The sequence below is a fragment of the Falco biarmicus genome, chromosome 16, assembly GCF_023638135.1.
Source record: "Falco biarmicus isolate bFalBia1 chromosome 16, bFalBia1.pri, whole genome shotgun sequence".
Taxonomy (NCBI): Eukaryota; Metazoa; Chordata; class Aves; order Falconiformes; family Falconidae; genus Falco; species Falco biarmicus.
This window is the reverse complement of record NC_079303.1, coordinates 4,465,146-4,488,012: the sequence shown is the minus strand read 5'-3', so window position 1 is coordinate 4,488,012 and position 22,867 is coordinate 4,465,146. Positions and strand designations below refer to the sequence as shown.

At 50.9% G+C, this 22,867-nt stretch overlaps 1 protein-coding gene across 20 annotated transcripts in view; it reads right to left on the bottom strand.

Moving 5' to 3' along the window:
- Window positions 1-22,867, bottom strand: part of NFASC (neurofascin) — a 97,138-nt gene that overhangs the window by 34,245 nt on the left and 40,026 nt on the right. For 5 of the 20 annotated variants that reach the window (XM_056361635.1, XM_056361642.1, XM_056361645.1 and 2 more), the window contains exons 3-22: window positions 21,914-21,931; window positions 20,800-20,905; window positions 20,407-20,603; window positions 19,923-20,045; window positions 19,554-19,724; window positions 16,569-16,619; window positions 11,382-11,493; window positions 10,528-10,712; window positions 10,010-10,141; window positions 9,456-9,599; window positions 8,951-9,062; window positions 8,686-8,852; window positions 7,968-8,115; window positions 7,213-7,337; window positions 6,278-6,313; window positions 5,188-5,289; window positions 4,880-5,077; window positions 3,632-3,702; window positions 2,810-3,032; window positions 690-805 (exon numbers count right to left, since the gene is read on the bottom strand). In XM_056361635.1, coding sequence (XP_056217610.1) covers window positions 690-805; window positions 2,810-3,032; window positions 3,632-3,702; window positions 4,880-5,077; window positions 5,188-5,289; window positions 6,278-6,313; window positions 7,213-7,337; window positions 7,968-8,115; window positions 8,686-8,852; window positions 8,951-9,062; window positions 9,456-9,599; window positions 10,010-10,141; window positions 10,528-10,712; window positions 11,382-11,493; window positions 16,569-16,619; window positions 19,554-19,724; window positions 19,923-20,045; window positions 20,407-20,603; window positions 20,800-20,905; window positions 21,914-21,931 — 2,537 coding nt within the window. Of the gene's footprint in view, window positions 1-689; window positions 806-2,809; window positions 3,033-3,631; window positions 3,703-4,879; window positions 5,078-5,187; window positions 5,290-6,277; window positions 6,314-7,212; window positions 7,338-7,967; window positions 8,116-8,685; window positions 8,853-8,950; window positions 9,063-9,455; window positions 9,600-10,009; window positions 10,142-10,527; window positions 10,713-11,381; window positions 11,494-12,890; window positions 13,198-16,568; window positions 16,620-19,553; window positions 19,725-19,922; window positions 20,046-20,406; window positions 20,604-20,799; window positions 20,906-21,913; window positions 21,932-22,867 lie in introns of those variants that run through there. The other 15 variants (XM_056361644.1, XM_056361651.1, XM_056361654.1 and 12 more) reach the window with 9 other exon arrangements.

Below are 22,867 nucleotides of genomic sequence, written 5' to 3'. Positions count from 1 at the left end.
GGTGCTCTCTGCAGACTTTTGCTTGTTGTGAATAGGGTCTGTCCTTTGTAATAAACGCTATGTTATTTTACCTTAGCCGTAAATATCCAATGTTAAAAGAAAAAAAAGGAAAAAAAAAAACCAAACCAACAAACCAAAACACAACAGGATCCATCATGCTGTCTTTAGTTGCCAGTTAGTACGAACCGCTGGGTTTAGGCTTTGCAGAGGTTGGTGTTCATTAAAAGATGATGTGGGTACTTTGGGGATGACACAAAAACCAGCCTGTCTGTACTTGTCTGAGGTTGATTTCCCCCTGAACCAGCCAGCCCATGGTTCTGGGGAGCTCTAGAGCTAGAAGGCACCTTGCTGCATGGGTAGGACCCCCAAGTCCCTCTCTGGGTGCACAAGGGCAGCCCCGCTTGCTTTTTGAGCACCCCAGCCCAGCACTGAGCTCTGGGGGAGCAACAGGAGATGTCCCCAGCCCCGTCCAGGCACCACAAAGAGCAAACCAAGCCCCTTCGTTTCTGGTGAGGCTCCAGAGGAGACCTCAGCCTCCGTGTCCCCATCCAGCCATATCCACTTGGGACGGCAGGAGGAGAGTTTTCTGTCATCCCCGTCGCAGGCGGCTCCGTCACCGGGGCCACCCCGCCTTGTGAGAAGGTTAGCTGTATTAATAGTCAGTGCCGAAGAGATTTGGGTTTGCTCACTCTGTACTCCTTGAGCTGTCCCTGGATGGTGTCCAGGTGCACTCGGGTCCAGGTCAGAGCAATGGCAGTGCTGTTTAAAACTCTTATCCTAACATCTGTGGGCGCAGCCTTGGGATCTGAGCGTTCAGGGATAAAGCAGAGTGTACGTTAGGCACCCAGCAGTACCCTGGAGGGTCAGACAGACGGACGGACACCCCTCTGCCCCCCTTGCCATGGTTTTCCCATCGCAGCATGGCCAGGCTGCTGCAGACGGGGCAAGCAGCAGCTCCATGCCCCAGCTCTGGCATCTTCTGGCTGCCCTGTCTGCTGGCAGCGTTTCATAGGTATGATCACCTCCTTTTCTCCCTCCTTAAGTTCAGTTCCTGAGGATTTCCAAACTGGATAAAATAAAACAGCAGCAACGGGCCAGTTCCCAGCTTCTTGCCCCCACCTGGGGTGAGCAAACCCCCTAAGCATGTGAATACCCAGAACAGCAGCACCAGCACCTACCTCTGCCCCCGTGCTTTCTCCCCAACATGTGCATGCTTGAAAAGTTGACTATTGTCACTGCTTCCACAGGAAGGGGGGAAGGAAAAAAAAAGCACAAAAACCCCCAAACAAAAAACGTTTCATCAGCCAGCCATCACAAGAATGGTCGTGCTCCAGTTTATAGCAGGGCTTCCTTCCTACACGCCAGGCAGGGCTCTCCCTCTCCGAGTGAAGGGTCCTGGCAAATCCAGCCCCCTCCCACTGTGCCCAGCTGGCCACCGTTAGACCCAGGGGTTACAAAACTACCTGTTAGTTCCACCTCTGTTCATTTGAATTTGGTCAGAACCTGGTGTAGGTCCGCTGGGTTTATTACCTCCTCTTTGCAGCTCACCTGCTCATATGTAGAAATCTGCAGTTATTTGTGAAGCAGTTCAGGGGCTACTTTTTTTTTGTTTAGTTGGTTTTTTGACTTGTCCCAGCCTCGGGATACAGGCAGGACCACATTTGTGTCTGGGATGTGATATGGCAACTTTGGGCTCCCTGGTTTACCTCCATATAAAGCGCATGTGTGGGCTTGTTCACATCCTCCCAAACCTCAAAATTATTACACGCTTTTCCAACTGAAAGTGGGAAAGAAGACCCTGGTAGCGCGGAGACGACAGTGCAGCCGGGTGCTTGTGGAGCTTTTTTGGTGACAGCCTCTCAGCTAGGTCCAGCTCTGCTCCCGGTGCTCAGCTCTTACCCTGACTCCCCCCATTCCTGCCCATTTTCCTTCCCGTTGCCCTGTCTCTGCTGGGAGAAGATGCCCAGAAGAGAAGGCGTCACGCGTGCTCCCTCAGCACAAGATCGCCGATTTGCTCGTAATTACTGTGCCCCATTGTTGTGCCCCTTTGACTTCCAGCCTGGAGACACGGATGGTTAGCTGGCTTATCTGCCTTCCTTCTTGGTACTTCTAAAGTCACACAGCCAGGGCCCCCCCACTCCTGCTGCAATTCGAGGAACTGACACCTATTTCTTTCAAAACAAAGCTGCTGGCAGCAAACCGCATGATCCTAACTGGGTAAGGATAAGCGCCATTGAGAGTGTCGGATGCTACAGGCGCAGACAGTGATCCCAGTAGCCCAGAAAGAAGGTGAAAGGGTTAAACGAGGTGGCTGCTGTTCTGGTGACCAGGTGGGAAGTTTTAAAGAAAGAAAAGCTGAGCCAATGGTGTGTTGCAAATAGGAGCCTGAGCTGGGGCTTTGTCAGGGAGGCACAAGAATCCAGTCCCGGATGAACCAAGGCCACTCACAGCACCTCTCCTCTGAGATGAACTCAGCTCTCTACAGATATCAGAGGCAAAAAAAATTCATCTGGTTTCTTGGAATACAGTCAGAGTTCATCTGAAGTGAAATCTTACTGTCTTCCACCCTCAGAAGTGTTATCCGAGTGTTACAGAGAGCAAGGGAGAGGCTCAGTGACTTGGGGTCATGCAGGCAGAGCCCCCAGCAGAATCTAACGGCCAAACCTTTTTCTTCCAACACTTGGAACTGGATTTTTGTGCCAAATCAAGCAGAGCTGTGAGCACGTCCCGGGCACAGGTGCCAACCCACTGACCTCAGGTGGGATCCAGCCCCGAAACACTTACGATCTCCGGCTGAGAAAGTACTCACAATCTTCCCCTGAGTAGCCGATGACGGTGTCAGGCTCTGGTGCTCTGCCAAAGTCATTCTCTGCCTGCACTTTGATCTCGTAGGGTACATAGATGGGGGTGTTCCAGACGACGTGCCTTGGCGTCTTCACTGTCTCGTTGTACCAGCTCCCTCGGGGGTCCCTTCGCCTCCATCTCACGATGTACCTGAGGTTGGGCCCATAAGCTTGAGTTGCATTCAGAGGCTTGATAGACCAAAACAGAAAAAGAAAGTGAGAAGAAGAAAGAGCAACTGTATTTCTCTGCCGTGGAGCTCCGAAAAGTTCTGTTCAGCAGCTGGTTCTTGTTTCACGCTCCATCAGCGAATCCCAAAGGAGGTCAGTACTTTTGTTCCCAAAGGGAGACCTACCCAGTCCTTGCCCTCCAGCACCAAGGCAGGACCAAGAACCCTATCCTTATATTCCAGTCTGTACTCCCACTGTAATTCCTACCCTCCATAGCGATGCTGGCTTATTTGTGGATGACACCTGCTGGTGCACGGAGAAAAGCAAGGGCTGGTCTGTAAGCCCTATATGCTCAGCATCCTCCCTAACCTGTATCTGCCATCCAGCATCTTTCCTTGTGCTTAAATAGTGGCAAATTATTGTTCTTATCACAAACCTTCTTCTAGGCACTAACAACGTCCTCTCTTGTAAATAGGTGCATCTTCTGCATTTTATTTATGATCATTAAAGTTCTGATGTTCTGATGTGGTATGATGTGGAGATGCTGTGTTCTCTGTATCTTAGCATCTGTGACCCTAATGGTAAGATGCTGAGTGGCTGTCAAGCACCAAAGAACTCACCGTCCAGGTTATCTCCATGTTGTTTTTTTGGGTCCCTGCACCTTGAACTCCTGTTGGGTTAATTTCAGGACCTGAAATTCACATTTGGAAAAAAAAAAAAAAGCAAAAAAAAAAAAGCAGGTTTTAATGTTAAAATGACCATTTGAGTGGTTAAAAACCCTTTACTGTGCCAAGCCAAAAGTACTTCCAAGTCAGAAGTTAATGGCCTGATTTTTCCAGAAGTTCCCATTCAGGTTAATGGAACATGAGACTCTGAGCACTCTTGGAAACCAGGCCATTTATTTAGGAGCTTCTTTTTCTTCCTTTTTTTTTTTTTCCCCCCACTCTCAAAATGTCCTAAATCTTTGAAAGACAGCCATTGTGAAGCAACCTCAGGAGCAAGAGTGACAGTCTGAAAGAAGCAGAGTGATGTCAAAAGCCAACACTAGATGCCAGCAGATACTGCACAAGTGTCTCTGCAATGGTTAAATTAAGAAATGCAGCAAAACCACTGAGTTCCTGTGAATTCCTCATAGGAATATTCCTAAATATTCTGCAATGTACATAAACTGGGCACACAAACAGAGACCCGAGTCTTGGTTGTGGACTGGAGCACATGGTTTGGGTTGGAAGGGACCTTACAGACCACCCAGTGCCACCCCCTGCCACGGGCAGGGACACCTGCCACCAGCCCAGTTGCTCCCAGCCCCGTCCAACCTGACCTTGAACCCTTCCAGGGATGGGGCATCCACAGTTGCTCTGGGCACCCTGTACTAGTGCCTTGCACCCTCATAGCATCAACCTGGGCTCCTGGCCAGCTCTAGCAATGGGCAACGAATTAGCAATTTTGGAACAAAATGCCTTTTGCTTGTGGCCAGTTTATACTTGAGTCTAATTTTCTAAGAGCCTTCTGAGCTTCCTGTGCTCAGAAAGGATGAAAGACTTTCTTTAGAAAGCTTCTCGGTAAGGTGAACCCAGGCTTTCCTTCAGCAGATTCTGCTGGAGCGACCTTTGCATAAATCTTTCCGTTTGAGTTTCGCTGCTCTGCAGGGTATCAGTTGCGGGCTTGAGGATGCGATATATAAAATTACACCCAGCACACGACTGCGTGGACCAGCTCGCTCGTTCCCTCACCTGTGTAAATCTGTTGCTTTTGCAGGGGCTATAATCACACCCCATGAGGGGAGAGCCTACATGGAGGGTGGTGGCCAGATGTGAAGACCAACGTCAAGTCACTATGGCAAGAAGGACTGGGAGGACGATACTTACGTGCCCCGTTGGTCTGGTATCGCTCAGAGGGCATGCTGGGCAGGCTGCTGCCCACGTCGTTCACCGCAATCACCCGAAACTGGTAATTGACGTAAGGAGAGAGGCTCAGGACAGCTGAGTTGACGCTGCCAGGGTATCTGGAGTGGTTGTGCCACATGCCAGGTTGGAACCGGTCCTCTTCAAACTGGACGATGTAGTCTGGGGGGGAGGATGGAGAGGTGGAGTTAAGGGTCAGCTCACAGGGAATTTTCCCTCCACCGTGCAGAAGACAGCGGGAGGGATACGGGGCCGAGGGCCTGGTGGCAGACCTGTGATGGGGCTGTTATTGTCGTCGCCGGGAATCCAGGTCAGCCGCACGCTCCTCTCGGCCAGGTCTGTCAGCTCCAAGTCACGGGGCCGGTCGGGTCGTTCTGTTGGCCGAGTAACAAGACACATCAGGCTGGGATTGTCCCAGGAGCTGGGAATCCCACTTCCCATCGCTTCTCCCAGGAGGGGAAGCCCTGGCCACCTTAGCCCAGACCTGTGAGAGGACACGTGCTCTCCGGCACGATTCACGTCCTGCAGCTCGGTGACCAGTGCAATTTTTAAAATACGTATGTGCTCATGTACTAATTGTGCCTGGCGTTGAAGCCCTACGTGCTCCCTCTACCACTGATGTTACTTGGTGGTGGAAAGTGGAATATATATTTTACACACATACATATATATTTTTTTATATATATAAAGCACCTATCACCATATCGATAAACATTCTTTGGAACCACTCTTGACAGCAGAGGTAAGAACAGGAGTCAGTCTGTTAGTACCTCAGCACTCCTGTTTCCAACCAATTTACAAAAAAAAGAGAAAAAAGCCACAATATTGTGGCTTAGCAGGGGGATAGGTGATCTTACAACAAACTACGTGCAGCTGCCCCAAAAAATAAACGCAAACAAATAGAAAGGACACAAAACCTCAATGAAAATACCTACTTGTTAGAAACGCTCTAGGCACAATTCTGCTTTTTCCACCTGGTTGCAACCCACATGGTCACACAAAAATCAGCTCATGCAATAAGCGGAACAGTCCCAACTTCTGTCCAGGTAAAGGTCAAGGGATTCAATATGATTTTATTTTTTTTTTTTTTGTCTCCCATCAGGGCTCACCATTTCCAGGTATGGGCAAAGTGATTCTTGCACTCGGGAATTGGCACTGTGGGACACACAACGAGGTGGCTCAGGACCTTCCTACCCGCGGCCATCTGGATGGGTTTTCAAGGGCAACTTGGAGAGGACTTGGAAGCATCAGCTCCCAGCTTTCTCAGCCACTACACCTAGATTTTTCTGTTGGCGTTATCGGCAAGGCAAAACAAAAGAAATGTACAAAATAAAATCAACCCAATGAATTAGTGATGATTACCTTTTGGTAAGTCTCTCAAACGATTAGCAGGGATAGCTGCAAGGTAAGACATTGGTTTGTTAACGGTGTTAGTTTAGTCATTAAGCTTGGTGGCCAGAGGAGCACCTGGCAAATACAAAATTACACACACAGTTATAGATTTCAGAAGGATCCGATCCTGCCTGGGGACCAGAGTAGCTACATCCTTCCCCCCGAGACCTCCAGGCACGCTCTGCACACCTTTATTCATACTTGTAGTACACAGCAAAGGGGAAACATCAGCCTGCTAGAGAGTTAATTAGCTATTAGGGGAAAAGGAAGGGAAATAAATCAAATTATTAGGGATACGGGATCCATATTGCGTTCTGACTTTTGTTGGGCACTGTGGGCCTGTGCCAGCGGTGCTGGCAGGTTGGGGTGCTCCTGTGGAGCAGGATCTGGGGTGGCCAAGAGCAGGGATGGATAAATCGGTGCTTTGTGAGTAGATCTCGCAGTGTACTTAAATGGGTGTGGGGAATGGGCTTAGGTTTGGCACTCCCTCCATTGAAAAGGGGACCTGCCAGGCTAGGGGTGGTTTGCTCACCCCTGGGTTTCCAGTGTTGCTCAGCACCCTGACATTCAATTAAATTCACTTGCAGATTTAGGACTGTTCTCACAGAGCTTCAACGTTCACATTTGGATATTTTTAGCTGTATGTAATAACTATTTTTTTTTTCTTCTTCTCAAATGCAAGTTTTCTTCAACTGAAATTCAATGCCATTGTCTGAGCCCGAGATTAGGCAGCACGTCCTTGCCGAGTCCTGCAGCAACGGAACAAATGCTCTGCCAGCGTTTCCCTGAGCATCTCTGCTTCAGAGGACAAACCTGTGATCACAGATCCCCCTTTCAGTCTGACCTTGAAGTCAGTCTCTTGTATTAAAAATAAAGCACTCAGCTCTGTGTCAGTACAGCTTTACCCAGTACGGTGAGGTACGCCTTAGCTGAGTCCTTGTCCAGCTCTGTGCTAGCTACGCAGGTGTAATCCCCTTGGTCCTTTTCAGCCACGCCATAGATTGTCAGACCATCATCTTCTTTCTTCATCCTTAAAGGGATAAAAATGATAATCATACCACTGTGCCTAAGCACATGAGGCAGCAGGGTTGAGGTCTAAGTGTTCTCTGATAAAATACATAGAAAAGCCCAAACACAACAGGAATATGTCCCTGGTCTGGAGATTTTATCAGCTAAGGATGTGTTGAGCTATTCTGGGAAACCTCATTTCCGAAGGAATCGGCAAATGTACTGTGGTATCTATGTGGAATAATCACTCTTTTAGGAGAACAGCCTGACCTCTGCCTGGCTCGTGTCCTGCGATCAGATCTCGCTTCATGAGAAGGGGGTTGGCTGGGGAAAGGAAATTACAACCATACCACTCACAGCAGAGAAACATTAATTTCAAAGTAGCTTGTTAATAACCGACCCATTTTATCAAGATGCCCTAAAATACCTGTAAATAAAACCTCCAGTCAGAGTCTTGATTTACCCATCAGTCAATTTTAATTGCTAGGTGGTATCTGTTGGAAGGAGTTAGTAACATGAAAAGCATCAAGTACAGCAACTATTGCCTAGATGGGAACTCCATGTTTGTCTTATCCCTCCTGCCTCCTGAAATGTTCTGTAAGAATTCCAGCAATCCTGGGAGAGAAGAGCCATGGAACTGTTAACCACAGACCTGTTCCCGATGTAGAGGGGTGCATCATCTTTCAGCCAGGTGACCGTGAGTTTCAGCGTAGGGTCGTGCTTTATACGGCAGTGGAGGCGAGGCATGGAGCCCCTCTTCACCACTTGGTCTTCTGGTCCTCTCACGATCCTGGTTGGATCTGCACCGAGTCAGAAACAAAGCGTGAGGCACCAAACTTCTGAGTCTCAGCTCAGGAACGCGAGGAAGAGCGGTGTTAGGTAGAAGGGACATGCATCCACATCAAGTGCTTGGCCAGCCTGCGATACAAATGCTTGCAAATAAATTAATTTAACAAGCCATTAATTTATGCTGACTCTCTAAAAAACACGCAGCTTTCCGAGTCAGCAATCAGTTTTTCTGAAGAGGGAAAGCCCCGGTGGAAATTTGATTCAGAAAATGTTTTGTTGCCATCAGTTAACCCTGAGGAACATTTTGTATTTCTTTTTGCATTGCTTACGGCGTGTCACAGCTTAGTATCCACACCAAGCCCTTCGGCAGCATCAGTACATCCACAGCCTTGGTTTTTCCCCAACATTAAAAGGGAATCTCGACCATTTTCTGGATTCCAGCTCCAAATTACTTAGTGCCTGTCCAGCTGACAGACTGCAGAAGTGCACAGCCAACCCTCCCTTAACCTAAATTATTATTTCTGCTGCAAATTTCAGAAGATCCAAGAGACTGTTCTGACCTGGAACCCTTCATGCCCTACCTTTGACCTCAAGGCGAACCTGGGCCTCTGCTTTACCCAGGATGTTGGTAGCGACGCACGTGTAGATGCCCTGGTCCTCCTTCCGAGCCATGTTCATCTCCAAGCTCCCGTTCTCGTGCGCCTTGTAGTTTCCTCCATCCAGCGTGTTCCCCTGGCCGTTCTTAAACCTCACAACACCACAAAGTGCTATTGTAAGGGAAGAAAGAGCAGGAAACCTCCCCTTCCCACCCCTGCGGGCTGGCAGGGGATGTGCCGCAGCTCTTACCATCGCAGGGTGGGGATCGGTGACCCAAAGAAGGGGCAGTCGAGTCGGGTCCTGTTGTTTTGAATCACCCTTATGAGCTGATTGCGGGGGGCCAGGATCCGAGGAGGCACATCTGCAAAGGGCAAAAATCACAGCCACGGAGAAAGAAAAGAAACCAGCGTCCAGTTTCCACCACTCTTCCCAGTCTCTTCATCCACCCTCCCTTTTCCTTTGTTCACCCTTCCCCGTTGGCACCAGCAAGATTCAGTAGAGCTTCTCTGCTCCCTCTTGTCTCTCCTTCCCTTTCTAGCGTCGCTACATGGATCAGCCTACATAGCATCAACTATGCTTAGCCTCCCCTGGCTTTGCAAGTCCATGGCAATGGACTTCTGCTCCAAAGCCCAGTTGCAGAGGTCACGTACCCTCAAGCACGAGCCTCAGAGTAGCTCCCAACAAAGGCAAGCAAAAAGAAAACTTCTGCAGGGAAAACTTGAGTATAGGGTGTTCCTCATCCCAAAGTACTTACCCAGGACGCTGACAAAGGCGTTGGCGAGAAGGTAGCCGTGCTCGTTGGACGCGTTGCATTGGTACACGGCACTGCTGCCAATCTGGGTGTCTCGGAATACAATAGTGTCTCCAGCCACCTCTCGGCTTGGATTGGGGGGAGAAGCTTCAAAACAGAGAGCACTCTTCAAATTCCATTTTAACTTAAAATTCACGAGACAAGAAATACCATTCCGCATCTTTCCATCTCCGCCCAGATAAAACTAGACTATGTGACCTCCCCAGCCTAAATTTTAACTTAAAATTCATAAGACAAGAAATATCATTCCATGTCTTTCTATCTCCGCCCAGATAAAACTAGACTATGTGACCTCCCCAGCCTACAAAGAACCTACAAAGGTTCAACTGGCCTCATCTCAGTCGAGCAGGTGGTGTGAGTGCTGTGGTGCTGGAGCCCACGCACACTGCTCGGCGAGGTGCCTGGCATCCCGACAGCAGCTCCGGCTCTCAGGGGCAGCCACCAGCACCTCGGCAGGGATTTGGTTGTAAAGGAGGCACATACTCTCCCTTGCTCACCTTCTATGGGTTCGCCGTTCACCAGCCACTGGATTGCAGGCTTGGGGTTCCCGTTGGCTCGGCACACCAGCCTGCCGTCCTCGCCAGGGGCCAGGATGAGGTTCTGGGGTTCGTCCAGCCAGTATGGAGCAGCTTTAAAACACACCAACACCCCAGTTATAAACGTGACGGTACCACCTCCTCCCAAATCCCCTTCCCACTGCTCCCTGCTGAGCTAAATGAAAACACCACCCCTTCCAGTGGGCTTCCCTGGGTGCTATGGGGGTGGGGAGCCCTCTCCCCCCCTTCTTTGGCCACACAAACCCACAACTTTTATATCGGTTAGTAACTCCGCTGAGTTACACCAGCTGAGATCACATCTCACACTGCTTTGAGGTCAGTTTGGATGAGAAGCAGGTACGGCTGGATACAGCCCCCGCTGCCCCTTTCAACAGAGCAGAGCATCCCCTCCCGTGCACATCCCCTCACAGCTGCTGGTTGCGAAGGGAAAAAAAGATGGCAAGGTAAAGATGACGTACCCTTCACTCTCACCGAGATCGTGTGGCGGATGCTGCCCATCTTGTTTGATGCCAAGCAGAAATATTCCCCAGAGTCTTCCTCGGAGACGTTGGAGATACGAAGAGCCTTGTTAAAGTTTTCCAGCTTGGTTTTGCCTGCAGGGAGCTCTCCTCCTTTCTTGTACCACATGATGTCTGGTGCTGGTCTAAGGAGAGGGAAGGAGATAAATCCTTTTGCAAACCAAGAAAATCACTTCTAAGATGATAATCCCACACTTGGAACCACCTACTCACACCCAGGGACTGAGCCAGCTGCTGGGCCACCTTTCTTCCTACCATAGCCCCTGAAACCCAGGACCCTGAGCATCACCAGCTGATCAGCAGCAGGGTCGACCTCAGGCACTGTGCGTGGGGATGCAGGGCGCCGCTCTGGCAGCATGTGCAGGCAGCACCAGGCAGCGCTGCCAAAGCCTCACCCTGAGCCCAGGACACTTCTGCAGCACATGGACCACAAAAGTCCTCACCCGCAGTTTATACAGCGTGGTGAGCAGCACCCAGGAGACTTGCCAATAGCTATAAGCACAAAGCAGTGGGAAATCATCCTTGGACAGCAAATATCCAGACACCTGCTCTCTGGGCAGTGCTGCAAAACTCAGCTTTCCTGTTTGCTCCATGCTTTTACGCTTCAAGTAGGTTATGAGAGTATTGTTAATAGCGGTTAAAAGGAAGGGAACGATCCCTTTTCCTAGCCAGAGGTATTGCCACTGGTGATTGAGTATCTTGGTCCCAGGCCCTGGCGCTGGGGACCACCCTCTCCCCATCTCCGCCAGCCGCCGGGAAGCGGCACGGGAAGCGGTACGGGAATTAGTACGTACACTCCTGATGCAATGCACTCCAGCAAGAGGTCCACCCCTCTGAGCACCATCTGACTGCTTGAGGTCCCGTAGGGATACATGAAGCTGGGAGTTGTTTCCATAATCCCTCGGGCTGAAATCAGCAGGAGAGGGGAAAAAAAAAAAAAAAAAAAGAAAGAAAGAAAGAAAAAAAAGAAACAAAACAGCATTTTTAAACTCTCCTTTGCCGCAGCAACAGGAAGGGCACATACAGGGGCCAGAAATACACGGTGTTTTCAGGGGGAAGCTGTCAAGTTCCCAGCCAAGCCTGGGATGCTGAACTCACACCCAGAAATATACCTGGAAAGCAGAGTAGGGCCCAAGGTAATTTTTTAAAGTGGAAAAAAAAAAAGGGGGAGAGAGAGGATGCTTGGCAGGCAGGGAAGTAAAGAAGCAGCAGAGGATGGAAGAGGGAGCTCAGCCACAGGGATGGTGCATCAGGAGAGTCTCCACAGCATCAGCTCCAGCCGGGCAGTGCCTTTCCTGCTCACCCCTGCCTCCAGCACAAAGAAATGGGCTGAAATCAGGTGAGACTTGGAAATACTGATGGACACAACATGCAATGAAGGATGAAAGGAACAAATGGGTGCAGGAAAGGTTTACTCAGACAACTGAGCTGCTTTGCCACAGAGATCTCCGAAATACGGAGCATCCCGGCGCTGTCTCGGCCCTAGCAGCACCAAGGAGGTTTCCCACCCTTACTAGGAGCTGTGGGGCCTGGAAGGACAGTGCCCTTTGGGAAGGAACAACTTAACGAGCAAAATGACCAATTTCAGGACTGGACAGGAAAGTTTAACAGGAAAAAAACAGGGGAAGACACAAGACAACTCTCTACAGATACACACAGCAAAGGTCTCTCTGTAGGGGGAAAAAAGTTAATTATTAATGGAATAAATTCCACTAATAAGTGGAATTATTAAACTAGATCTAGATCAGTGAGGACAAAACAGGATGAGATGGGCTTGAAAGCAGCAGTAGCAGAGACAGAGGTTATGAGATTAGGAAAGGGGGCAGAATGGCCAGGGTGGACACAGGGTCACCACAAATATCCACAAGGGGAGCCCACCCCAGTGCAGGAGCAGGATCTTGGGGTGCACACTTGACTCTCCTGCAGCCCCGAAAACCCCATTCGCTAGGAGAGTGGGAGGCAGCCAGGCATGCCCAGCACCACGAGGCTTTTGGGGATGCTGGTGTCTATTTGGGAAGCCTCCAGCTGAGCTCTGGTAGGGGCAAAGGGCTGGGAAGAAGGAGGGGAGAGAGGGCAGTGGCTGTTCATGGAGTTCCCATCAGCCTGCCGTAGGGAAAGCCTGGGACCAGGCTCACAAGGGGAAAAAAATCCCAACCTCAGGAGTTACACCGTGCCTTTGAAACGGCTCCGCATCTGCAGGAGCACGGCCACACACACGCAGCCCTCCGCCCCCACACCCCCGCCGGTGACCGGTCCACATGCGCTCATCAGCAAGTTAGTCAATTATTTGATTAATGGATTACCAGGGCAGGCAAATCTTGACTTTATCCTGGAGGGCCAGGTCTCCGGGCAGGCAGACGCTGCTGTTTGCTTGCCTGCTTCTGGAGAGGATCTCGTTCCCAGTTAAAACCATCCAGCCCATGCTGGGGGCTCTGCGGGGGGTGGCAGAGCCAGCGGCTGGGCTTAAATTTATCGTATTTCTCTGTATTTATCAACAGCACCCATACCTCCAGCCAGACTCTTAAACTTCTGTTTTCTCATGCGATTAGGAGAATGGGATATTGTTTTATAAACCAATATTGGCTTTTCTTAGCCAACAGCCCGCAGCCTGTTTGAACAGGCTGTACCTTTCACTCCCACAATGAACCCGTTTGCTCGGGAACCCGGGGCACAACTAGAAGAGATAAGCAGCAGCGCAAGCCAAATTTTACGAGCCATATATTAATGATGAAAATTAAAAATAAGGGAGATAAATTAGTATCCTATCCACTTGTTTAATAAACCTAACAACAACACAGCAACGCTGATAAGCTTTTTGCCTTAGTACAGCACTACTAATAAATATTTTGCTGTTTATAATAGGGAGCAGCCAGAAATTCTCTCAGGAAGGGGTACTGCTCCAGCTCTGAACTTGCAGCAGCTACAGCTGGAAGCTGTCAGAGGAATAGCAACGTCTCGCTCATCTGTTTGGATGGAACAGAACTGGAAAAATAAATCCCATGGCTATTTATTTTGGCTCAAAAATAGACTCTGCTTCCAATAGATGGCTGCTGTTATCCCCACCTCTGTGAAAGTGGACCCATTCAGCTGTGAACAAGGTATCCCAGAAACGGCCACTTCTCAGCCCGGAGCAGCCGACTTCCCCCTCCCCACAGTCCTCACCTGACGGCATTCAAAAATCGTACATCAGCTCGCATTTCTACTGAAAGGCGATAATAGGAATATGCACATCCAGACACATCCCATGTGTTCACCTCCTGCACAGCTAGCCAGCTTTAATACATGCCACAGATTTGCCAAAAAAAAAAAAAAAAAGAAAAGAAAAGAAAAAAAAAGAACAAAACAGACTTTCATTTCCATTTTAAAAAAATGGTGAGAAACTTCTGCTAATAAAATATTAAATTAATCCTTTTAGATCACTTCCCCTTCGCAATTGCGGACAGTTTGCCTAGGCGATTCCACTTTACAGCAAAGAAATCGCTGCACCCACTACGAGCCGTGGGGGGACAAGGGCTTGGTTGCATCCCCCATGATTAGCTTGGCCCTCAAGTACAGGTTGAGACGAGCATCCCACAAGGTCCCACGTCCCTGGGATAGGCTTGGGGACATCCATCGCAGACTGGCAGGGAAGGGGACCCGCCACATCCTGCTGCTCTGCCCTACGCCACCAGCCTGTCCCATCAAGCTCCCCTGCAAGCTAGCTCTGGAGCTGAGCCCGTACCGTAGGGACCAGCACCCCAAGGTAGAGGGTCTGAGAGCCCCAAGTCTCCCAGACACCTACAATACTTGGGAGACTGATGTCCCTCTTCCCTGCTCTCCACTTTGCTTTGCAAGAGCCAACTCCTCACTTTGCTGCAGCTAGTTCCAGCAGCCCGTTCGGCCAGACAGGCCATTCCAGCAAGAAACATGGGGTTAGCAAAAAGAAAAAGCGGCGCGGATAAGGTTTTTTTCACCAGTTCACTAACTATTTGAAGTTGCTGGGTTGGAGCTCAGATTTGCACAGGGGCGTGAGCGGGTGACTTGAATTCACTGGACCCATAAAGCATTCCAGGGGACGTTAAGTGCAAATAGCCCATATATGCAAATAGCTGGCAGTTTCTCCTGTGCACCTATGAATAGAAATCTGGAGACATCTATGAGACTGTGCAGATAAAATGTCCTTTTCCTAACCAAATGACTATTAACCATCCCTTTTTCTTGAACAAAGACATGCAGTGGGAGATCAAGAAGCCCAAGGCCACCACAGTGGCTTTCCCTCCTGAGCTGTCGAGGGCTGCACGCACAGAAGTGGTGCCCAGCCAGAGTGCAGGCATCCTCTTTGAAATGCAAACAGCCTTTACAGTGCTGAGGTGCAAGCTGTATTACAGAAGAGCTCACACGGGATTTTTCTTTGGTCCCTGGCCCAAAGAAGCATCTCTTCTCGCTCACCTCTCATTGAGGCATGGTACAGCGTACGCAGTTCCCACTGAAGCTCATTTAGCTGGCAATCCCTTTTCACAGCCATTTCTGTAATTATTTTCAGGGTATGCCCAGCCCATTTGCTGCCACCAGCACTACCTGGGAGGCTGGTTCCTCTGCTGAGCCTGCCCCAGCATCCTCAGAAACCTCCTACTCCTGGGATGCCAACACCCCGGGTTCCCTCAGCGGGGCAGGGATGCTCAGGCTGCCTGCCGGCACGAGAGGGCTCTCACCAGGGACACTGAACCCAGTGCCCTCGCCTGGCACATCCTCCTCGTCTCACATGCCAACTCTTTCTGCTCTCAGCTGGCAAAACCACTCCTTGTCCCCAAAAGTCCCCGTGGAAGAAGAAAACGCACCCTGGGTTGTGCAAGGCACAGAGCAAGCTGTGGCTCGGGGTGGGAAGCCAAGCAGGATTGCGTGGCCGCACACCACCAGGGACCAGCGTGGGGTATCGCCAGGGCTGCCCCCACCCCGCTGCCACACAACCCCATCCCTGTAAGCAGCAAGAGGGGCAGAAAGCAAATCCTGCCCATGATAGAGCCCGGCCTTGGGGCAATGGGACTCCGTGGTGGTCTTTGGCGAGGCGCTCGCATCCCTGGCAGTGCCTGCGCTCTCGGCATCGCCCGCAAACAGCCCCATCACCCCGCTCCCTTACAAACCCCTGCTGCTGCCCAACTCTGTCCGCATTATCCCATCATATCCGTGACACTTCCAATCCATTCTCAGGGCAACGATGGTGCCCCGGGGAGACGCGCGGTTTTGTGTCTGAAGCATAATTTATGAGTTTGGGATGGGCTTCTCCCAGCAAACACAGGCTGCGGAGGTAATCTCCCTGCCCAGACAAAGGGCAAGAGCCTTGTGAAAGCATCCCAACACATGTACAACCTCACCACAAAGAAACAAAGCACCCAGCTCTCAAGAAAACTAAATACTCCTCTCCCCTCCCCCCCCCCCCCCTTTTTCTCTTTTTTTTTTTCTTTTTTTTGGTTTGGTTTGGGTTTTTTGTGGGTTTTTTTTTGTTTGTTTGTTTTGTTTTTTTCTCCCAGGCACTGCCTGTCTTTAGCCGCAGCTACAATAGATGCTTTTGCTGAAGACAGAGAGAGGAGGGATGGTGGGTCTTATCTTTAAATCATGAGCCATTTTGCTGAGGACAAGCCACCTCTACAGCGAGGGAGCAAGCTGGAGCTCGCTCGGCCACGCAGGCTTCTTCAGGTGGGCCAGATCCTGTTCATCCAAATGCCTCTCCAGCTGGGCTCTGTGCTAATTACCCTAAAACTCAATAATTTGTAAATCACGAAAACGTGGAGGGGATTTTGTCGCTCTTTGGCTCACTTTGTCCCACCCGTTTTTGCAAAGTTGGGAGCACGACCCACGGCGGGGGAGAGGGGCACACAGAGGGGTGTGTGGGCAGCCGGTGCTGCCAGCGCGGCGGCTCGCTGCCCGGTTAGCACGGGAGATCAGTCAGGTTAGGCAGAAGGGGGTTAAATCATGAAGGTCTCCAGAAGCCAGCGTTGACTCACCACTGTACATGTCAGTGTGATTTCGTAAAGACGTTTCGTTATGGGGTTTCTCTGCAATAAACAAAAGACGGTGAGCATATCGAGTGCCACAAAGCGTGCGGGGGCTGGGGGGGACAGGCGGGGCGGGGGGGAAGGAGAACAGAAAACAAAATAACTTCCCAAAACACAAGAGCAATGCGGACAAGGCAACAAAAGCACTCTGAGCACAGCTGCCTTCCAGGACAAACAACACAGCAATAAAGGAGGAATAAAGGAAGAGAGGACTGTTTTCCTCCTACAAGATGGGAAGATAATTAAACGTATGACAACTGTATCACAAACATTTCCTTAAAGTGTTTTTCTTTTTGGTGTAAAGACATTTATAGCTTTGGAGAAAAAAAAATCAGTTCAAATTGGAGAAGAAAATGGTTTTTTCTCTCAGTTTAACTATGAAAGAAACATATTCCAGCTACTTTTTCTCAGCATAAAGCACGGGCTGGACACAGCTAAGCAGCAGCATAATGATGCAGAAAGGCATGGTGAAGATGAACAAATAATAATAAAAAAACCCATAACAATAATTAGGCTCCGAAAGCATAATCTGCTGTAAAATCCCTTTTAATTACAAGGTAATTAAAGTAGATTGCATTACATGCAAAATAGCACCTCTTCAATGGCATGCTGCTCTTGTTTATCGACAAGCACCACCAGCCATCACCTATATTTGAAGGAGGAAGCTAATTGCCACCCGTACTCTGCAAGGAGCCAGGGGATGCACCCTCCTGGCCCGCGGCTACCGGAGGATCTGCCCTCCCCAGCTCACGCCATTACCCGAAACACCTATTCGGGGTCTGAGAACACCCTGGCTTCCACCAGCACGTGGCACAGCCGCGTTACAGCATCATCTGCCCAACAGGAGAGGCGAGAGGCTCTGCTGGCTACCAGGGAGTTGTTGCCCTGAGCCTTCAGCCATCAGCCACACCCCGTGTCTCTGTGCAAGGGGGTTGAGATGCCCAAGAGCTACTACCTGAACCTGGATACCCCAGAGAAACTCTCTGCAGGGAGAGGCAGGGGCGCATCGCTGCCTCAAGCCTTTGCATTTGTCTCTCCTCACATCCAAGGCAATCCCATGCCAAGAGTTTTCAGCAGCTGGTGAATTTTTTAAGGGCAGTCAATGCTCATGGCTTAAGGCTGAGACAACCGAACAGCTTGAGACAAATACAAGCTCATCTCCTCTGAACACTGTAGATATAAAGAATTTTTTTATATCATAACAGATGAGAAATTAGAGCCTCGGTTCTTTAAATTAGTAGGGCTTCTGGGGGGTTGATGGGGTGGTGTTTGCATCTGGTAATACAGCAGGTGTTTTCGAAGGAAGACTTAAAGAGAAGGTCCAGTAAAATTGGAAGCCAATTCTATATAGCCTGGGAGCAAAATGCTGTGGTGGATCTGAGAGTAGCAGGAAGGGGAGCTTGTCTCTGTCTGCACAGAAATCTTCCAGGATTTCTTCCACATTTTTTTCCCTAGAGCTTGATGTCAGGCTGGAGCCTTTGGAGGCTCAAATGACCACAGATCTTTGTTTGCCAGAATTTCTTCAGCTCACACTAATTTTGGATTTAGTCCTTCCCTAACAGGTGAACTCCTTTTTTGGCATTGTTTGGCCAGCTCTGTGAACAAACAATATGCAGAATGAATTACCTACACACATTCTTCACCATTAGCAAAGAGCCTCTTTATAATATTTGTATTGCTGATTCTCCACTCACGCTTTGCACAGAGGAGAAGCTGTTACAATAAAAGTGCAAAACACTCCAGTCCCTGTCTGCTTCTCACATCACTTTCAGGTCGCTTTCATAGCGTTACTTCTAATTTAAGCTGCTGTGAGATCAAATTAAGCTCCTAACGCTGGGATTCAGGAGCACATCATGCCTGCTTTGCACCAGAGCCGGCTCCCCAAAACACAGCCCTCCACCCGCCAGCACACACTACCCCTTCCCCACAGTTGGACCTTACTGGGAACGGGAGATGGCTCCTGTCTGATGACTGGGGCCCATTGATGCTGTTTCTGTGTTGACTGCTGACTGTGCAGGTGCTCTGCACACACATCCCCCCAAAAAAGACCCCGTGCTGTGCAGGACCTGCATCAACTCAAGAGCCTTGTGTCCTGCAGCATCTTCTCAGCTCCCCTCTGCCAGCAGCCCTGCCAGCCAGCTGGCATGAAATGCATCAGCATCAGGAACTCACCTTCCTTCAAGCAGTCTCGTTTCTGGAGAAGAGACTGCTGGAGGCTGGACCTGCCCGTGGAAAGGCTCATCACGTGCCTGGAGAGAGCCAGACACGTGCTCCTCCTGTCCCCCAAGACGATGCTCTGCATGGTGAAGCTGAGATCCTGGCCATCCTGAGCGTGTCCCACATGTACACGCTCAGACCCCAAAGGCTCAAAGCCCTCGTGTCAGCACGTCCCAGAGCAAAGGAGTCAACAGCAGCTCCTGGTCGGTAGGTAAATCCTGAGCTGTGCCAGGCTGACACGCACTCAGCCCCCCTGTGCAGCACCAGCACAGAAACCTGAGTCTGGAGCAAACCAAGGCTATCTCCAGCTTTTCAAACTAGGGAAAGATCATTTGATATTATACATTTCCCTAAAGATAAGGGGAATGCCCCATCTGTGCTGTGTTTCCCACAGATAAACAGCTTCACAGTTTATCCCAGACACACGGACTTGGCCATACCTGCACCAAGCTACCTCTGCAACCCTCAGCCCATGAAGCTGCAAAGCTCCAAGATGCTGGAGGGAAACCAGCAGCCCTCCCTGCCAGGATAGCCATCCAAGGACCATCATCCCTTATCCAAACTGGTTCTGGTACTATCCTAAACAAAATAAAGGGAGCCACTCTTCTCCCTGGTAGGTCTCAGTGCTGCCAAGGACAGAAAAAAGGCATCTAGAAGGAAAACCCTGCCTGGAGAGGCTAGGGGAGACCCATCCTGAGTGATCACCGTGACACTTACTGGTTTTCACCTTGAGGGTGTAGGGGTTTTTCTGCTGGATGGTGTGGGTGAAGTGGAAGCGCGCGTTGCAGCTGTAGTCGGTCTGGGCATCCTGCAGCATGACATTCGAGAAGTACAGGTCACCGTTCTGGCCCTGGGAGACGCGCTTGTCCTGGTGGATGGGCTCCATGGCTGCAGGGGAGAACAGGCATTCCCAGCAAGTCAGACACTCCCGTGGTGGCTGCATGAAGGAGAAAAGCCAACCCCGGCCCCAAGCCACGTGTGGCTGCCTCCAAGCTCTGAACTAGCAGTAGCGACCCTAAACACGCTGCAGGGGATGGAAATAGTGCCGTCAGGGGCCAAGGTGGGAAGGGGGGTCCCCCGACTCACCGCTGCTCATCCAGAAGATGACGGGAGAAGGCAGCCCAGGTGGCGGGTTGCACTGCAGGCTGAGCGGAGCCCCTTCATCCACCTCTATCACATCCACCTTCTCCTTGGGCCACAGGGGAGACTCTGCCATAAGAAGCAAAGGCACCGCGTGAGGCAGGGAGGGCAGTAAATTTGCAGATCTCTTCCCGCTGGACCTGGCCTGGTTTCAATGGAGCAGCCTCAACGCAAACTGCATTTCTACATGTGCAAGACGCCCTTAAATCTACACCAAGAATTTCCCTGTTAGCTGCAGCCATAACCCCCATGCCTTCATCTCAGTCCTGTGGCTGGATACATCCAGACACAGGTAACAGGTGAAGCAGGTGGAGATGTCTGAGCACTGGATAGTCTCCACGCCTCTTCTACAAGATCCCATATGGTGCAAACAGTCCCTGCTCCCTCAGGGGCTGCTGGCTGCTTGCTCCGTGCTGCTGCTGTTACTCACTGGAAACCTGGAGGTGGATTTTGCTGGAGAGAGCAGTGCCATAGTCGTTCCGAGCAAAGCACTGGTACTCGCCCTCGTAGTCCTCCGGCCGTCCTCCGCTGTGGAAGTCAATGACTAGCGTCCCCGACCGCCGCCGCATGGAAACCTTGGGGTCCTTCGCCACGTTGAAGAACTTCCCGTTCCGCGTCCAGGAAAATCTGCAAGCACGGGGGAGAGGTTGGGTTTGTAACCATGGACCATCTTTACCCGACGAGCTCCTTACCTGTGCTGTGCAAGCCACCGGCTGGGTTAGCTGACGGTGGAGGTGGCACAGCTCGACCGGAGGGAAGCTCCTCCAGAGCCAGCTTCAACGAACATCAGCTTCAGCATGACAAGGGCTGCAGAGGCACTTACGTGGGGACGGGGTTCCCTTTGGCTTCACATTCAATGTAGATGTTATCCCTCGGGTCGACGATGTAGTCCTTCACGGACTGTTTGGTGATCGTGGGGGGCTGAGGCACTGCAAAGCAAACCAGGAGTCATGAGGAGGGTTGTGCAGAGAGGGTGAATCCCCTCCCTGCCGTCCTGCAGCAGATCCTGGTGGGATTTCAGCTTCTTCCCCAGGCTGGATGCGCAACTCATGCTTTAAAGCCCTTCAACACCTGAGGAAATTACCATGAGCTTTTGGGGGGCTGTGCTGCTCATCACCTCTCAGACCAGCAGCTGGGTAGCAGGAAAGCCCCTGTTTCCACTTGGGCTCGTTAAGAAATTTCACAGTCACATCTTCCTGCTACCACAGGTTGTTTGAATTGGACCAAAAAGCATTTTGGCAGTGCACTGTAAAGAGAGGGGCTGCAGCTGGGACCAGAAGCCAGAGAGCAGGGCACTTACAGGTGCTCCCTGTGCAAGAAAGAGGCTCAAAACCTCCCAGATTTACCCCAAAGGAGCGTAGCACTTGTGTTTAGAAGGGCGGAGCTTGTGAAAAGGGGCACAGGAGCCCAGCAGCCAGCGTAGGACCCGGCTCTAGTCCTGAACTTGGAATTGAAGGGCTCGGTCCCACGGCTGTCCTGGGACAAAACTGCTCAGGTCTGAGGCTGTTTGCTCTCCCCCCACGAGCCAGCGATGCTGCGAACGTGTCGGTATGTGGAGCTGAGCTTGGCACATGTGCTTGTGCCAGGCAGAGGAGCCCGCTCTCCTCCGAGGTGCGGCGTTGGCAGTAGCAGCCCCCCACAGGAACATTTGTATTGCAAAGACAGGCTGGTGCCCACTCTGGGGAGACGGCAGAGCCCAAGCGCTCCTCCCAAGCTGCTCCAGCACCTCCTGCACCTCTCCCAGCCGTGCCTGGCTGCACAGAAGCAGCTTGTCCCCAGCCTGGCCAGCCCAGCCACAGGAGCGAGCGATGTCCCCATGCACACCCTGTGCCAAGTGACAGCCACCACCAGCCCCTGCTGGGTACAGACCCCTCCAGCCTTGTTTCGGCCATGCAGGAGATGGACACGTATGCACAAAGAGCGAGGGGAACACTTACATTCACTCTGAATGTTTGCTGTTATTCCCAAAGTGCAAGCATAATGAAAAAGAAGAAAACAGGTTAATTGAAGAACAAACCTATATACATCACGTACACAATCAGAAACGTGTATGGCTATTGCAGGGCTTGCAGATACTACACGCAAATCATTGTATGATTCAAGCATGTTCTAATCAACCTCCTTATTGTCCACGTGGGAGAAGCTGCTGCTGAACGGTCCTGTTAGCTGTCAGCTGCCTGTGCATCAGGGGTTTGGGGGCCAAAAGAGGACACAGGCATACTCACACCACTTGCCCACGGGCACTGGTGGTCCTGCAGTCCAGGACTCATAGGGGTTAGCAGTGTTCCTCCCTTCCCCACGGCCAGGCTTACCCTGAGCCGCTCCCAGATTCATCCCCCTGGGTCAGAGGCTAATACGTGCCTGATAAAAAGCCAGCTAAGGGTTTAGGTGATGCTCAGACTCAGAGAAGGTGCCTGTAACATAGCGAGAGATACATATCCTGCCCCCAGGACAGGGGTAGGCAGGGTTTTATCCAAAGAAGAAAACTTGTTAGGGTTGGGGCAGGGCCCACACACCGGCAGTGGGTGAAGGCGCTGATTTCCATGGAGCAGGGAGGACTTTCACAACTAGTGGCATGTTGGGGATAGAGCTCGTGCACTCAGAGCCTGTGATTTACACGTTTATCAGCCCCTGCACAAAGCTGGAGCAGCTGGGGCTCTTTACACACCACCTGGTCAAAGCTGCAAAAGGATGCTCTTAGTTATGATCCCAGTTTTCCACCAGTGCTGGAAGGGATGATGCTCTCCTGTGGCTCGGTGCTGTGCAACAGGGAGCAGGGAGAGGCTAGAGAAGCAGTGAGCTGCTGCAGGCTGCCTGGAGCATTTCTCCACCAGCTGTCAGCATTTCTCTTACTTTTCTAAGGTCACATTACACTTAAGTAGCAAAATTGC